At 33.9% G+C, this 16,736-nt stretch overlaps 1 protein-coding gene across 1 annotated transcript in view; it reads right to left on the bottom strand.

Annotated features, from left to right (window-relative positions):
• Positions 1-16,736, bottom strand: part of LOC137401681 (myosin-VIIa-like) — a 54,284-nt gene that overhangs the window by 13,412 nt on the left and 24,136 nt on the right. Inside the window, exons 16-27 of the mRNA XM_068088140.1 lie at positions 14,502-14,709; positions 12,839-12,955; positions 11,883-12,012; positions 10,764-10,956; positions 10,012-10,220; positions 9,092-9,307; positions 7,702-7,910; positions 6,125-6,316; positions 4,168-4,307; positions 3,512-3,653; positions 2,427-2,542; positions 1,230-1,366 (exon numbers count right to left, since the gene is read on the bottom strand). Coding sequence (XP_067944241.1) covers positions 1,230-1,366; positions 2,427-2,542; positions 3,512-3,653; positions 4,168-4,307; positions 6,125-6,316; positions 7,702-7,910; positions 9,092-9,307; positions 10,012-10,220; positions 10,764-10,956; positions 11,883-12,012; positions 12,839-12,955; positions 14,502-14,709 — 2,009 coding nt within the window. The remainder of the gene's footprint in view (positions 1-1,229; positions 1,367-2,426; positions 2,543-3,511; positions 3,654-4,167; positions 4,308-6,124; positions 6,317-7,701; positions 7,911-9,091; positions 9,308-10,011; positions 10,221-10,763; positions 10,957-11,882; positions 12,013-12,838; positions 12,956-14,501; positions 14,710-16,736) is intronic.

Below are 16,736 nucleotides of genomic sequence, written 5' to 3'. Positions count from 1 at the left end.
GAGTTGAAAAGCTTAGAGGAAGAATACGTGCAAAATGATGTCACTAGTTGTTATAGTTGGTATCAGCTATTGCGTTCAAGTTGCAGTATTACACAACTTCATTTTTTCCGTCTCTGCAAATATAGACGTCATTGAAACATCCTGAAAACATAAAAATAATCGAAAATGATAGAAAAATACCTTCTGACCAAATCAACAAAGGTTTTGTGCAAGTTCACCTTTAATTGTTAGTGCATAAAGAAAAACAAGGAAAAACGTCAAGTCTTAAAAAGTTTCAGAAAAAGCTGGGATTCCGTAAAAAGAATCAGAAGCAAAGAATTTAGCTGATGTACATCTATTATAAGCTGGTCTGTATCAGTAGCCTTTTAATGTTTAGATTATAACAATTGATGAATACAAAGTGACCCTTCCATTGGATAGCTTTTAACACCTTAAACACTGTTAAAGTCAATATCGGGAGAACTGTATGGGAACAAGGCTACCGAGAACGATATAAACTGAGTAAAAATAATGCTATTTTTCTTTTTGCTGCTACAATATGCAAATTTTGATGAATATTGCTGTGGCTGTGAAAAACCTTACACATCAATGTTTTATCAGGTTACAAATAGTTCAATAAACCAATTTTCAATATTTGTTGACCTTTGAGACCTTCTTGACCTTAAAAATTGGACTAACTTTGAATAGACTTTACTTACTGCATAATCTATATAGACCATGCGTATTGCACATCATTAGAAGACTGAGAATCAAATCGTTCTAATGAGATTAAAACTTTTAATAATAGAACCATTTTAGATTTAAACTTTAGATTGACTCTAGAGTTTTCTAAAAAAATATCAAGTTTTACATGCCCTCCAGAGAGTGTTGAGATAGTTTTTGTTTTAGGTAAACGTTATTAAGGGATGGAAAATTTTCTGAGGAATAATTTGATATGTATACTGTCTGGTCTTGGTGACACAAAGCGGTGGTAAAAGAGCAAAAACCTAATTGATCACATAATGATGAGGGGTGTTAATACTTCTGATCACGACTGTAGGTACCTCGTCTTGGCACAAACACTCATTTTCAGCTAACTGATTTTGGCATTCTACAGCCTAAACCAAAGCTATATATAAAGTATGCAATTCTTACAAACACCAAATTACAGATTTCATAGCGAGCATCAATACAGTATGACAAGATTTGATTCTGACAAACAGCTGCAAATCCAATGGGTAATAACTCACATATTTGAGAGGAGGTTCAAAGATAGCATCTGTGCATTCATTGCCTAAACGTGACCTCTTGGCATTTGGAAGATCACCCATATACTTGAGGATGTTCACAAAGGTTTCACACGCAATGGCTGCCAACTCATCTTTAACTGCAAACAAAAATGCAAGAATTTGGCTGATTCCTTAATATCACCATATTTTTGACTACAAAAACCAAATTGATTAGCTAAAGCACGGCAACTCATAGACTCAATACACTTGTATATAGTAATGTTTGAGTTGAGGTCAAACATTTCTAATTGGTGTTTTTAATCTCGGAAATACTGAGTAATTATTAATACAATTAATAATAGAGATGTGAGTAAAAATTAATGGAGACATCCAATGGAAATAATAAAAATACTCCAATGAACCGATAAAGATACAAGAAACAAAAAATCGTAGAAAAAACTAGACGGTAAGCCAATCTACAAAAATTAATAGCTAGACCATGAAGTGCTAATAAAAATACGAGACTAATTGAGAAACAACAGATAACTATTCAAAATGATGCCATAGAACTAATAGAGTAATCACCGGAAACTGCAGGCATAATATATGTATAAAAATATATAATATATAAAATATATCTACTATATTATATATAATATAATATAGTATATATATTATGCTATATTATTTTATAATATCGCATAATATATATACTAATATTATATACTATATTATATATACTATATTATATATATATCAATTAAATATATAAATATGTTATATATATTAATGCATTATATGTAATACATATATTATGTATTACATATAATAATACATAATAATAGTATTACATAATACATAGTATATGTATATAAATTATTATACGTATATATATTTTATATATCATATTTTATACATAATATATAATATGGTATAATAATGTAAGAATGGCGAATATACGTCAGCATTATAGTGCATCTACCAAAATGCAGCTTTAGTTTGGTAAAACAGCTGTGAATACACGAACAGAGCTGATGCAGAAATGAAATAAAAAATCTGTGTCTCTCTTAATTGAATAAAACTAAAACAGCACTTCAAACAGAGAAAGGAATAAAATATACGTAAATTTTTCATACAGCTGGACACTATCTTACTCATTTGTGCAATGTGCTGCAAGCAAAGAAACTGAAATTTGAATTGAAAATCTTCCGCACTCACCCAGCAGTTTTTTGAGCAGAGGCTGCTTCATTGGCTCCCTAGAGTGTTTCCAGAGCACATCTTTACTCTTACCTCTTGACCTCAGTGTTCCACTCAGAGTTCGCTTCGGGGGTGGTCTGCCAGCAAATAAAATATCAGTATTACCTCTCCCCTAACTTGTCTAAACTGAGAAATGACGCAGTTGCACAAAATATAACTTACCTAAAATGTGGGAATGATTTTAGGAGAAATTAATTCAAAACGTGTTGAAACAATAGTTGCAAACAAATAGTGGAACAACTGCAATCAAATTTTTCGAGCAAAAATACTTATATCATTGTCATATCTAGCAGCAATGAATGTGGTTTGCTTTCATACACTCATCAGCTTAACCGATGACAAAACAATATTGCTTTAGATCAAACTTGCTTATAAGGAAACCCAAAACTTCCCCAGAATAAGAATGAGGAAAAAATAGAAAATATAGTGAATAGAAAAATTCATGCCGCAGCTAGAAAAAGAAGTTTATGAGCATAAAGTCAATTTTTTTTCGATGATCAGAGAGCATGTTTGTCAGTTATCAGAAACACATTTTGATTAATAGACCTGGACATCCTTCCTCATATGATAGTCATAGATTGGATAAATGTTTTAAAGAGGATATATATGTATAAGTGTAACATATTTCTGTTGCGCTACAATCCACAAGTCATCTTCTCTGGTTAAAGATCATTTTTTGTCATTTATCTATTACCGAAGAATGACTAAAGATATTTAAAATAGTTCTTTAATGCAACGTGTCAAAATCAGACATTGAAAATATGTCAAAAACTAAAACATTAAATTAGGCCTAATTACAGCGTTTCATCTAAATCAGGCTTTATTTAATAGGCTTTCTCAATGTTGATGAAATAAACTGAAACACTGTAAAAAGGGCTCAATTTATTGAACGAGGCCAAATTACAGCGGTTTGCTGAAATCTGGCAGTAGCTTCCTTCGATATGGTTAAAATGAGCTAAAACGCTAAAAAGGGGTTGCTTAATTTAATTTGGTCTAGCTAGAGCGTTCCGTCTAAAACAGACTAACTTTCTTCATATGCTATATACCTGAAATGGTCGAGAGAGTACTCCTCCAGCGTGTGTGGTTTCTCTCCCTCCGTGTAGTGACTAACCGCTTCTGTTCTCACTTGACCAATCTCTGACTGTTCGTTAAACAGAGTGAGAATCTCTGTGGGTGGTCTCGAGATAGCTGAAGGACACAAGTGATCTAAATTAGACTAGCCGTGACAGAAATGGATTAGGTTAATAAGAAACCAAACAGAAAAACAACTTACCAACGATATTTCTAATGTCCAGTCTCAAGTCACTCATGAAGCGGTCATAAAAGTTGTAATTAAATTGCCCAGTGTTCGCTTACACTTTTATTTGTGCCAACGATTTAAATAGAAAAAACAATACATAAGTAAAAGGAAACGCAGATAGGATAACAATGATCTTAGATGGCAGCCAGCTGTGCCTAAAAATAGTAACATGAGTTCGAATCCCGTAGGATGCAATCTTTTTTCAAACCCTCAACCATGGCAACAGCTATATACAGACACGGCTCTTATTATAGTAAAGACTGTAACACGCCAAAGACTTCAAACTAAGAATGCTGTTGAATTAAACCTTTCAGACAATATTTTTCTGGATAAAGTTTATGCATAACAAGTATCGGTGATCGATATAAAAACATAATAATGATAATAAATAATGGCGAGTACCTGGAAGGATGTAAACACACTCAACTCTCACATCTCCCCTCTCTTTTGTCCTCGCATTCTCGCCGTGGCACCAGCCATTGTTCATCGCATCTTCTCCTGACTGCTGCTTCTCAAGGATAATCAAATCTCCCTTCCTGTAGCTAAAAGAAAAGAGACAAAGACCATTATTTATGACTGTCCGTATTGTATATTCATCCATATCTAAAATATATGAGTATTTCTATGACTTGTGCGTGAATGTGTACTTCTATGACTTGTTTATGAATGTGTAGTTCTATGACTTGTTTATGAATGTTCCCTCCTATGACTTGTCTATGAATGTGTAGTTCTATGACTTGTTTATGAATGTGTAGTTCTATGACTTGTTTATGAATGTGTAGTTCTATGACTTGTTTATGAATGTGTAGTTCTATGACTTGTTTATGAATGTGTAGTTCTATGACTTGTTTATGAATGTGTAGTTCTATGACTTGTTTATGAATGTGTAGTTCTATGACTTGTTTATGAATGTGTAGTTCTATGACTTGTTTATGAATGTGTAGTTCTATGACTTGTTTATGAATGTGTAGTTCTACGAGTTGTTTATGAATGTCTAGTTCTATGACTTGTCTATGAATGAATGTGTACTTCTATGACTTGTTTAAATGGATCATGTCTGAATACTATTAGTCATAGTATGTTGTCATAGTCTATGACAATGACAAATTCTGTCCTGTGTCTAAAGAACAAAACAAATTGCTAAAAGGTATTCCCAACAAAAACTCCTGCAACAAGAACCTAATGCTTTTGTCTGTGAAACAATTTTAAGGAATGACTTGACAAATAGTACAACCTTAAAAAGTCTGATCCAAATGCATGCTTGACTTGAGATGATAAGCCATACTTAAATATTATTTGCTAGTGCTCTTGAAGACTGCTAACAGCTTTCTTCAAGTCTGGTGAAACATAGTCCAAAGCCCTATGCTATCCCAACTGAGAACTATAGCAAAGTTTTTCACTTGGTGACACAAAGAAGGTCTGTCGCTAACCTCTGATAGTTGACACAGTTGAACCTCGACGTACGATCCCTAACACAGATTTTTCAAAATAAAACATAAAAATTAAGCAAACAAAAGGTATGATGTTTCTGATGAAGTGACAGCTTTGTTAGTGAAAATGAAAAACAAAACGCAAAATAATTTGCCCAGATGTTATGTAAGTTAACGTAAATTAATTTATGTAAAACCTGGTGTACGTTAGAGTAGCCTAAATTACGCCATCTTTCCCTTACTGATTCTGCAAGCAAACCTAATCATCGCTAAGCCTATATTTATGTTTACAGTTCTGTAACACAAAGTAACAAACATTTATTTTTTACTAATTATTATTTTTTATTAGGTTAGTCTTTGCATATAATTTCTATTTTTAAATTTAGTTTGTACTATTTCATATAACACATGTATTTGTTTTAATATGGTTTAGGTTTTTGTGCTCCGGAAGAAAATAGTATACAACGTATTCTTATTGCTCATTTTTTTACGTCATCAATTTGTCTGCACATGCGCTCGTTCACGGAGAGACCGCCATATTTGTAGACAAAAATCGTCACTCTCGTTCACCTTACGTCATTGAATAGTGTTTTTGGTGTTATTTTGATATTATATCGGGATTCTCTGAAGAAAGTATTCAGCGCCGCTATACAAAATTGCGAACAACAGTGTCGTTTGCGAAAATAATTGCAGAAGCTTCGTATTTTCAAACGCAAAGGTTATCTACAAAAATGGCAGACCACAATAGAATGACGTTACAAAAAACCGAAGGATAGGCATACTGACTCCAACATGTATCAGTTTTGACAGACAAAGCAAATATCAGAAGAGATGAGCTTCAAATCGAAAAGTTAAACTGTACTACATACAACCAGTTGGGTGGCATTTTCAGACAGACATTAAAAGCTACACAATGTTGCCATGGTTACCTTAGGAACGGTGTGCCGTCACCCGCTGATGAATAGTCCTGCAAGGCTATCACATATTTACTTCTCTTCTTCAGCCCTTCCAGGAAATAGACAACAAGGTCTCGGATGTCCTCCGCATTCGGAGACGTGAAAGTGAATTCGTCTCCCTTGACAGTGGCGAGAGTGAAACTCTGTCCGTGCATTTTACCAGTCCTAAAACAAACAGCAGCCGGTACTTACTAGAAGAAAGGAGACTATACAGCCAACTGACTTGAACAAAACCAGGACCATCTAAGAGGAACACAGCTTATAATTTTTCGGTCCGTTTTTAGAACAGTCGAGTCTGTAGAAGGTGATTGATAAAACGCTTCGAAAATTAGAAAGTCAAGTTTGGTCAAATTGGGAGGAGATAATTAAGCAACCTTCTGAAGACACATTCTGCTCAGAGAGCCGACAACTCTAGATTGAAATGAATATCAAAAGTCTTACTTTGCTAACAGTTTAAAATCAACCAACTTTCCCTAGCCGGATGTATAATAATTGAATGAAAAATATCTAAAAGCTGACTTATTTTGTTGAAAATGACCAATCAAGTCTAGTATTATTGGAATTTTAATGAATTACTTTAAACACAAACATTTTAAAGAAAATGTTGAAAAAAGAATCAGACCTTAAAAAAAATAAGCAAACAAAAAACAATAAACACGCTTCTTATGTAAATCTTGTTATAGATATACAGGTGAACCAAATAACAAATTTAAACATAATTCTGTGTAGAAATTTAGAAAGACACATAAATATCCAACAAATATAATAAATGTATAAATATTTTTATTCTTAAACCACTGAACTAGTCAACTCCAGCATTCTTTCCTAGTGACTAACTGATGCATTCAGTCGGCCACTGAGCTATTTATCATTGCTTTTTTAAAATTACTATGTGGTGTAATAGCACACACCGTTTTAGTTGCTCACACAGCAGTGCAGATGAAAATCTGTTAAAGTATTTCATTTGTCATGTTTTTATAGCCAAAATTATAAAGACTAGTACCCTAGCAGTATGGTGTGCTGTGAATGATTTTCGGGTGTAATAACTATACATGCAAATATTCTACATTGCCAAAATAGGCTGATTGGGGCAATTTTTATAGTGTTAGTCCACCATGCTGAAAGCTGTAAGTTCAAATCCTGCACCATGTCATGTTTTCCCCAGCCTCCAACTGTGGCTGTGCACAGACAGACTTGGCTCTAATTATAGTAAATATTACTATAATAATATTTATTATAGTAATATTATTATAGTTGAGGCCAAAGATATCAACAACCATATGCTGTGATTGACAATGCCACAATTTAACAACTGATTAGGCCCACCATTTTAATGATGCATCCAGCTTACTATGTGTTTATTTAGATTGTGATAGCTTTATGGAAACAGCTTGTAGAATGACTATGGGCTCTATTGTATCATAGAGATACCAGCCACAGCATAAACAAGCATCGCTACACAAAATGCAAAAAAAATCAAACGTTTGTTTATAGAAAAATCAAACATCCCTTATAAGTCCGAGATACCAATAGACAGGTCCAAAACTCACCTGCTACTAGAGACTGCGGTAATCTCAGGGAAGCTCAGCTCGAGTAGCACCTGTTCTTCGTTGTCAACCACGTAGACACCTGTCCAGTTGACAGCTATGATCACTTCATTCTTTGGCAGACTTGGACCAGCAAACTTGTAGGCCTCATAAAATCTGGAGAAGAGTAGGGGCCACTTGTATTTTGCATAGTCCACAATGTCATCCTTCAGCTGCAACACACAATTATACGATCAATTAAATATATTATAAACATTTTAATATATTATAATAATATTTATACATAATATGTATAAATATTATTATAATATATTTATGTGTATCATAGTAATATTTATATATTATATTTATATATAATATATAAATGTATAGTATTATATATATTATAATTCTATTATAAAAAGTATTATAATAAATATTTTGATAGATTATAATAATATTTATATAATATATATAAATAATATTATAATATATTTATACTATAATAATATTAATATATTATATTTATATATAATAAAATATATTAACATTATCTATATTATAATATAACACATGTATATATTACAAATAATAAATTGTATTATAATATTATGTAATATATAATTTTATATTTTAAATATAAAACTATGCGATCAATAACACAATGGCCAAACCAATAGTTATATTCATAAAAGTCTACATAAAACTAGTCATGATCATTGTCTATATAAATAACTGAAGAAAGACAAAACTTAACGATTTTATCTTAAGGCATATAGCTCTATCCTGACTAGTAACTAGTTATATATACTAGTTTTTACTGTCGACGACCTCCTGATAAGCAGTTTCTAAAACTTGGCAAGTGAGTGTTTCAGTCACATGTTTCCTATAAGCTGACACAAGATGAACCAGTAGCCCAAAGAGTGTGTAACCACTGAAAGTAAATCAGTTTCCAGGCAATCAGTGAACACGACCATCGATTCATGGGTCACTAACCATGTCACTCGTTTCTGTTATTTCCGCAATAATTGTAGTTTCTACCTAATCAATACTTATTTAAGTGATGTCCTATTAATAAATGATTTTTCATTTTTATATCATTAGTGATTTAAACGTATGTATTAAATATTTAGTTTGTTTTATTATGATTCCCAGGACCTGATAATCAAAATATCGGAAAACTAGCCCATAGTTCAGTTTACACAAATCTTTGATTCCCTCAAGATGATGATGAGAAACACGTTGTCTTTAGTTGCAGGCCTTTTTAGAAAGCTGTCGCTACCATATGATTGTTCCTTTATCGCTCATGTTATAAAAAAGGGTGACCACAATTGTTTTGCATTAATTTTTACTTCAACAAAACCATAAAAAAGCGACGACTTGGCAAAGTGAGATCATCAAAAACCTAAGCTACCTTTTGGGCTGGAACTTTCTCTCGGCTGAAGTAGCACTTGCTAAACGCCCTGTTGACCTCCTTAGCCCAACCTAGCTGGTCTCTTCTACTGTTACGGCCTGTGATCAGGTGGTCTGGTATGTACGAGGGGATAAGGGAGGCCAATCTCTCCACATTCATGTCAGTAGAATAGTCTATATAATATTGTTGGGCAGCTATGATAGCTAGGTCCTCTTCCTGCACAGATGTGATCAGAATGAAACGATTATACAGGCACATAAGCGTGATAAGATAGTATTGTAAACTGCCCATGGAACATAACCTGATGACATCACACTCCTCTCCTCTAACTGGTACAAGTAGATTTTGGGAGCAATTATGAACTAATGAAAAGTAACAGCTGCAATGAGTCATTACACCATCTTTTAACAGACTAACTTTATTACATTTGACAAAAATTCTTTTTTTGCAGTAATATTATGATACGCGCAGATTTCTGATTAGTTGTGCTAATGAAATGCTACCAGGATAACATCAGGCAGCGTGCATCGGAGGTGTGATGAAATTGGCATGAGACAATTTGAACGGCTTCAGTCTGATATGTGTCAGTGTCAGGCATTATTACATAATAGACCGACACTGACATGTCAACGTGTGGCAGTGTCAAACATCATCACATGCCAGGCTGACACTGACACATGTCAACACGTGTCTGCCCAATTACATGACACTTCTGACAGATGTCATGTGATGCTATATTGGTGAAATTGCAAATCACACTAATGTGACTAATTAACCACTCGCTAATTTTATAATGTTTCTACAAAAACCGAATTTTTGCAAAGTTTTGAAACCTTCTTCACTGATTTGCTGCCTTACCTGACAAGATAAAATACTCAAAAGCTTTCAACGCTTCTTCGAATTGTTTATTCACAACTTACCTTGTCACACTTGTACTCCATAAACTTGATGCCTCTAACGACTTGTTGGTAAATGAGATTCGAGGAGACGTCATCCTCTGAAGGATTATGCCAAGGAGCAAAAATCTCTTTTCTAAAAAACAGCCGCCAAGGAGCATGTTTCTCGGATGCTCCTTGTTCCTTGGCAAACTGCTCGCACTGAGATATTGCATCCATCACGTGATCCCCTCCTGAAACAGAAACTATGCATAAATTGATGGAAAAAGGGTTGTTGTACTTACTGACTTTGAAATGACAAAACTATTTGTTTAAAATAAATATAGTTATATTTATATAAAACATTAATATACTATATTAATGTTTTATATTATTTAAAAATATAGCATTATAGATTATAATAAATACATTATAATATTATATATATGCCTACATAAATATAGCAAAGTTCAAAGCAAAAAATGACGGAGAAAAAGAGCTTTTTATGCAGTTTTAGAAAATGCATAAAGCCGAACTCAAATTCTCTTTACATGGGAACTAAAAGTACAATCTTTCACAAGATTAATTCTACTTGGTTAGAAGACTTTAAAAAGTTGACAATATTTGAGAAACATTTGAAACAAAAAAAATTATATACAGCTTGCTACAAACGATATGCACACAATTTTTTGGCCATCATCACTGCTAACTTTATAAAAATCAAACACTCCTCTACTCACTTTCCTAAAAATAAAGAGCTACGTCTGACGCACACTAGCCTGAGTGACGACACCCACCTGAGCCGAGGGATGACACTTTATCATAGAGAGCGATGTAGAGGGAAAAGCCAAACTTATCCCTTAGTTGTATCTTATTTGCCAGCTGGTCACACAGCTCTCTCGCTGAGGTGGCTGAGTCAGCGAGAAGAGTCTTGGTGTTGCCATCCATGAAAGTAATCGGCAGCATCAGAGGTTTTTTCGACTTTGTAGCCTGTGAAACACCAGAACATGTTTTTTGTGAGTAAATTTTACCCCACTATTCGCAGTAACTATTGAAACAACTATGGCAATCTTATGCAAGGTCCTCTTACCAGTCCGCCCTAATCAATCCGCCTTAATCAACTCGCCCCAATAAATACACCCTAATCAATCCGCTCTAATCAGAGACTAATAACTTATGCTGTCAGTTCAAACAGACACATACACAAGTAAACCTTATTTGTTAAAACCAAGTCTACAAGTTTTTGTTTTGAAGCACATTAAAAAATTCTGGCATATTAATTCTCGCAAGAGGGGGAGGTTTGTAATGATATGCAACAGGATATGATCTTATGCCTACTTAGAGATGAGCTTACGTAAAATTTTAGTAGATTCATCCGTAATTATCGGTATCTTTCTAACAATTGCGATTGTTTTTGAAGTGATCTGGCTGCCAGGATGTTTCAAGATTAAAATCGACAAAACTTGAAAGGGGTTAAAATACTCAGAAGAAATGACATCAATAGTTGCTATCGTTGCAATAATTGATATTGATTACTGCATTCAAGTTGCAGCATTACGTGTCTCTATTCTGTTGGTCTCTTTGCAACTATAAATATCATAATCACACTTTCGCTTGATCTGAGCGCTTCAAGTGCCATCAAATTTTGTCAACTTTAGTCTTGAACCGTTCAGGCAGACTGATCACCTCAACCATAAAAAACAACCACAAATGATAGAAAAATACCGAGACTTTCTAATAAAATCTACTAAAATTTTGTGTAAGTTCACCTTTAACTGTTTAGATTAGAGACCCACATACTTACTCATCTAGCAAATTATGTCGGTTACCGATGGTACGTAATACAATAAAAAGTGTTTGATGGACAACTCTATCAATATTAGAACTAAATAAATAGAGCCTCATGTTCTACCCACATGCAGCTCAAGCCAGCTTGGGGGCTGTGTCCTTGTCCCATTCATGCATGTCCTCCTAAGTCTTTCCATGCAGTAAGAGCCGTAGCCTGTGGGTCCCTCATTTATAAAGTTCTTGAGATACTTGATAAACCTAGAGATGAAGCTGACTAGTATAAAATATGGCAGAGCTATACGATACTACCATTTACGTTCTGCTAATATATTTAGATTTTTAACCTACGAGTACATTGAAAAGGCATTTACTGGGCTCACCATATATACATAGGCTTGTTGGTGAACCCCTTTATATAGATTAATAATCGTAAACTTTTTTTAGAAATTTCACGCATATCATGTGTCGTACGCCGTTTGACCACTGGCTGCTGTTTCAAAAGCTGCGCTGTTGTTGGCTGCTAAAGGACAATGTCGTCTCTGGCTATGGTATTGTTGAGACGGGTCTCTGGCTATTTAAAAAAATTGAGTAAAAGTTCGATGAGGCATACAAATTATTATAAAAATGATTCATGGAATTGAGATTTGCTTCCTCTTCCACTTTATCTAACACTAGAAAAAGAGCAGGCAACTCTTCATTACTTAAAAAATTTCTCATCCTTATTTACTTTACTATTGATTGTTTGCTAAGCGAGTTCATGTGTTTCCCTACTAATATGAAACTGCCATCATCAACACGACAGACTGCTTGATATACATGCTGCTGCATGTAAAATGAACATAAACAAACAATAATGTCTCATTATCTTGTTCCAGCGTTGCATCACCATACCTGTTGATACATCTGCCCAAATTGATTACCCATAGCATTTACTACACCTACATCTATGACATCATTATCTAGAAAATATTTTCTGGTTTTCAGAAACCTAAAACATACTAGTGGTTTGAGGATCTAGAGAGCTACTCCTGAAGATTTTGAACTCGCTTTCTGAACCAGAGATTTTACAGCACTTAGCGCTTACCTCTCACTAGGAGCAAAGCAACCAACGCAGAGAGAAAGTAATATCCAGCCTTTGGCATGGGAGGCCCGACCATTATTCTGGGTAAGTTGCTTGCATATCTGACAGTAAATCTCATCTCTACAAACATAAAACTATCCTGTGATCTTTGAGTCATCAATAACCAGTCACCATCAATGAGGACTGCAAATCATCCAAGTTTCAAAGATTTGCAAATATCCTAGCACCTTTCAATACATGGAACTGTATAAGCGTGCACAGAAAGCTGTTTTGTGACATAAATTTGTTAAAAATATCGGCTTGTCAAAAGTGGAATCAAAATCTTTGAAGATTTCAACTATCAGCTTTTCATATCCAAACAGAATTAAAAAATGAAAAAAATTACTAATTTTGTAATTTGGCTATACGGCTCTTTTATATGTACGCAATTTGTGTAATAACTTAATTACACAATTAAATCTATATTGATAAACCCCTCTTTATTATTGTGTGTCTGTAAATCATTTTTTGGCCGACTTCAAACAAACCTTATAAATATATTCTACGCGCCTTTCACGTGTCACTAAAAATATTTGGTTTTAAAACTCCATCTGGTTCCTGAGAACCAGAATGAAAGAAATTCCAGATATTACCAGGCTTACTTCTGACACGAGATGATATAAAAATATTAATAAATAAATAAACATAAGTAATATTATTAATAAATAAAACCTCTAGTATAATCATAACTGAAAATAAATAAATATAAAATATAAATATACGTAATATTAGTAATAAATAAAACCTCTAGTATTGTCATAATTGAAAATAAATAAATACAAAAGTTAAATATAAAATAAATAAATATACGTAATATTAATAATAAACAAAACCTCTAGTATAGTCATAACTGAAAACAAAAAACCAAGCATCAACTATTGCTTCCCAAATGGAATCATCTCCTGCTAATCTAAAGACAGATGACTGAATTAGCTATTGGCAGCATAATTTGATTGCCATGTATTAAGTCTGTGTGCCTAATTTAGTTCTCGTATAACAATAACCTCTAATTTAGGATAATTGTGTCAGACCACAATCTCTTTGACTGCAGTGGATGTGCTCGAACTACTTTCTCAACAAAATAAGAAATCTTACAAAGAATATTTTTGCTGCAAGAAATCAGAATTGTGGTCAACTTTTAATGCCTATATCTTAAAACCAAAACCGTTTTCAAGCATTGACCCACTTTACATGAAAAGTTCCCATACTTAAATTGACTGAGTAGGTGACTGTAAACATATCATAGACACGAATGCTTTCCTAGCCTCGTGAAATAGGTTTTCCTTAATGACTTTTTATGGCAACAAAATACTATGTACACTTTAAAAGGGAGAAGGCAGTTGCATTTTATTATCTCTGGAATACTAGCAGCATGTTTTAATTTCTTACTGCGAATGCAGAAACAGAACTCACTGAAGATAACACTTGGATTTGATAATTTTATAAAAAAAATGAATCTATCTCAGTGAAAAAGTTTAAGTAAACTTATTGCCACTGATGAAACCATAAACTAAAATATAATTATTACAATTACACTAATTCAGCTAAAAAGATGAGAAAGTTCAGCTTTTCTTTGTTTTTCATCATTATTTTTTAAGAATAGCTAGAAGAAAAACAAAAGGAAGACCTGAGATCGGGGCGAAGGATGGCATGCCCGATGATGAAATGAAGCTTTTCCAGGTTGCTCATGTATCTGTCTTCGAGCAGAGCATTTCCTCCCGTTGATACGGGAACTATCTCGTCCCCTTCCAGTCGATCAGAGATCTCCTTCGTTATCTTCGACTTCTTACGAAGCGTCATAGAGACCAGCTTTTTCCTCACACTCTTCTTTTGCACTGGAGGTACCAAATCTTATAGTTTATGATGAATTGCTCTGTTTAGGAACTTTTTGATACATTCTAATTGGCTGTTATCGTGAGACAAACCAAATCGCACTGATTTTTGAGGTTTCTCCAAAACCCTAAAAGTGGGTAACTGTTGAGAAGAAACTGATTTTATTGAACATTAAAAAATCTAATAAGACTTTTTTCATCAATTTTTTTGAAAAACGATGTTATTTTTATTACTTTTTTCTTTAGGAAGTGTGTAACCCCTAAATTAAGAAATAAAAATTGTCCGCGCATTGAATACCACGAGACAATAAAGGTCCACTTATAAATTTCGTTGGTATAAGAAAGCTGATGAAAACAATATTTTTGTTACGCTCTGTATTGAAAAATGTAAGAAACTTAATTTTATTCATAATCAAAAAAAAAAAAACGTTAGACATATGTTCACTACTGAACTCATCAACTATTACTACAAAAAGTACATATTCGCAATACCATAAAGAAAGCCAACACCGGGAAATGAATAATTGCCACCATGTAACAGGAGGTGAAGGACATACAGAGATAAATGGTAGGTGTAAAATAAAGAGAGAAGCTAATAATTTGTCAAGATGAATATACAGGAAACTGCCACCTAATGGAGCAGATACATGCAGCATCAGTTTATCATTAAAGACTTCATATCGCGTGCTGTAGGAAGTTAAGGGAATGTGTGAATAAATAGATGTACAATCTGCAACCCTAATTCCACCTGCTCATCGCTGTCAGCTAGTACAGAGCAGAACTTGACACCACTTGCAGGTGCCTCTAGGTTTAAAGCAAGCTATACCGAAGCAATATGCTGAAATTATACTGAAGTTTCGATAAACTTGTTATGGACGTTAGTAATCATTAATAAAATGATGCTTTCCTTTACAAACCAAAAAAAAAATGAAGACAGAAATCAGGAATTATTGAGTGAGATGAAAATTAACCCCAGATCCAAAACACTGAAGTTTATCCAGAATATAACTAGCCTCTCATAGAGTTATGGCTCATGTCTCTTGTTTTTAACACCTACAGAGTTTACCAAGCAGGTGGTGGGCCAGGGAGAGGGGGCATGCAAATTAACAAACAATGAAGCGCAACATGAACTCTGATGAGCGTTACCATATGCCATTGCGGGTAGAAATCTTACAAAGGAAATCATCATTCATTGTAAATAATAACAAGAAAAGAAAAACAATAAATTCTAGAGCGACTAAAAGAAATATCAAGCGGAAAACATGATCCTACCACAGACAAATACCTTCACTAGACGGAGCTGAAAACAAGAGTAACAATACTTGGGTTACAACAAGTAAGCAGAAGGTGAAAGTGGAGGACAAGACATAACTTAAAGTAGAAATGAGCATAACTAGCACATGAAAGTGATATCTAGCAACCCTGTTAAGATAGTTTTATTTGTTTTGCTCAACAACTTTGTCGATAAAACTTTTGGAAGGACTCAAACAGAAGCTTTTAGACAATAAGAGTGAAGATTTAAAGCAACTTAATGGCTTTCGAATAAGAAAATGATGAAGATCATGATAGCCAGACCCATTCATAGATTCTCTGACAAGAAATAAACATTCCAGCTCATTTTATTTGAGACCTTAGCAGTCCTCGCGCACTGTGAGAGAATATCAATATGTCCACAATTATTCAATAATGCTGCAGTGTGGTCCAGTGGCGCGGTTGGTAGTGTTTTTGATTGCGAATCGGAGTATCTGACTTCAATTTCCATGCAGTGTAACTTTTTTATATTGCTATAAGCAAGGCTTGAGAGAGATGGATCCAGCTCTCATTGTGGTGAAGATTGGGTCTTTTCAGGAATTCATTATGAAGCCGTGGCAGATAAAAGCTTAGTTACACATTACTGGATATTTATTTTTCCGTTTTAGAAAAACTCGCTTTCGTAAAAAATGGTGATATGTTGGTGATGGTGTTCAATATGCATTAATTGTGCCATAGTTCCCTGCAGTTCTAAAGCTTCCCAAATTCATGCCTCAAAT

This window comes from Watersipora subatra, chromosome 8 (genome assembly GCF_963576615.1).
Source record: "Watersipora subatra chromosome 8, tzWatSuba1.1, whole genome shotgun sequence".
NCBI classification, from domain to species: Eukaryota; Metazoa; Bryozoa; class Gymnolaemata; order Cheilostomatida; family Watersiporidae; genus Watersipora; species Watersipora subatra.
This window is presented reverse-complemented; position numbering and strand designations above follow the sequence as displayed.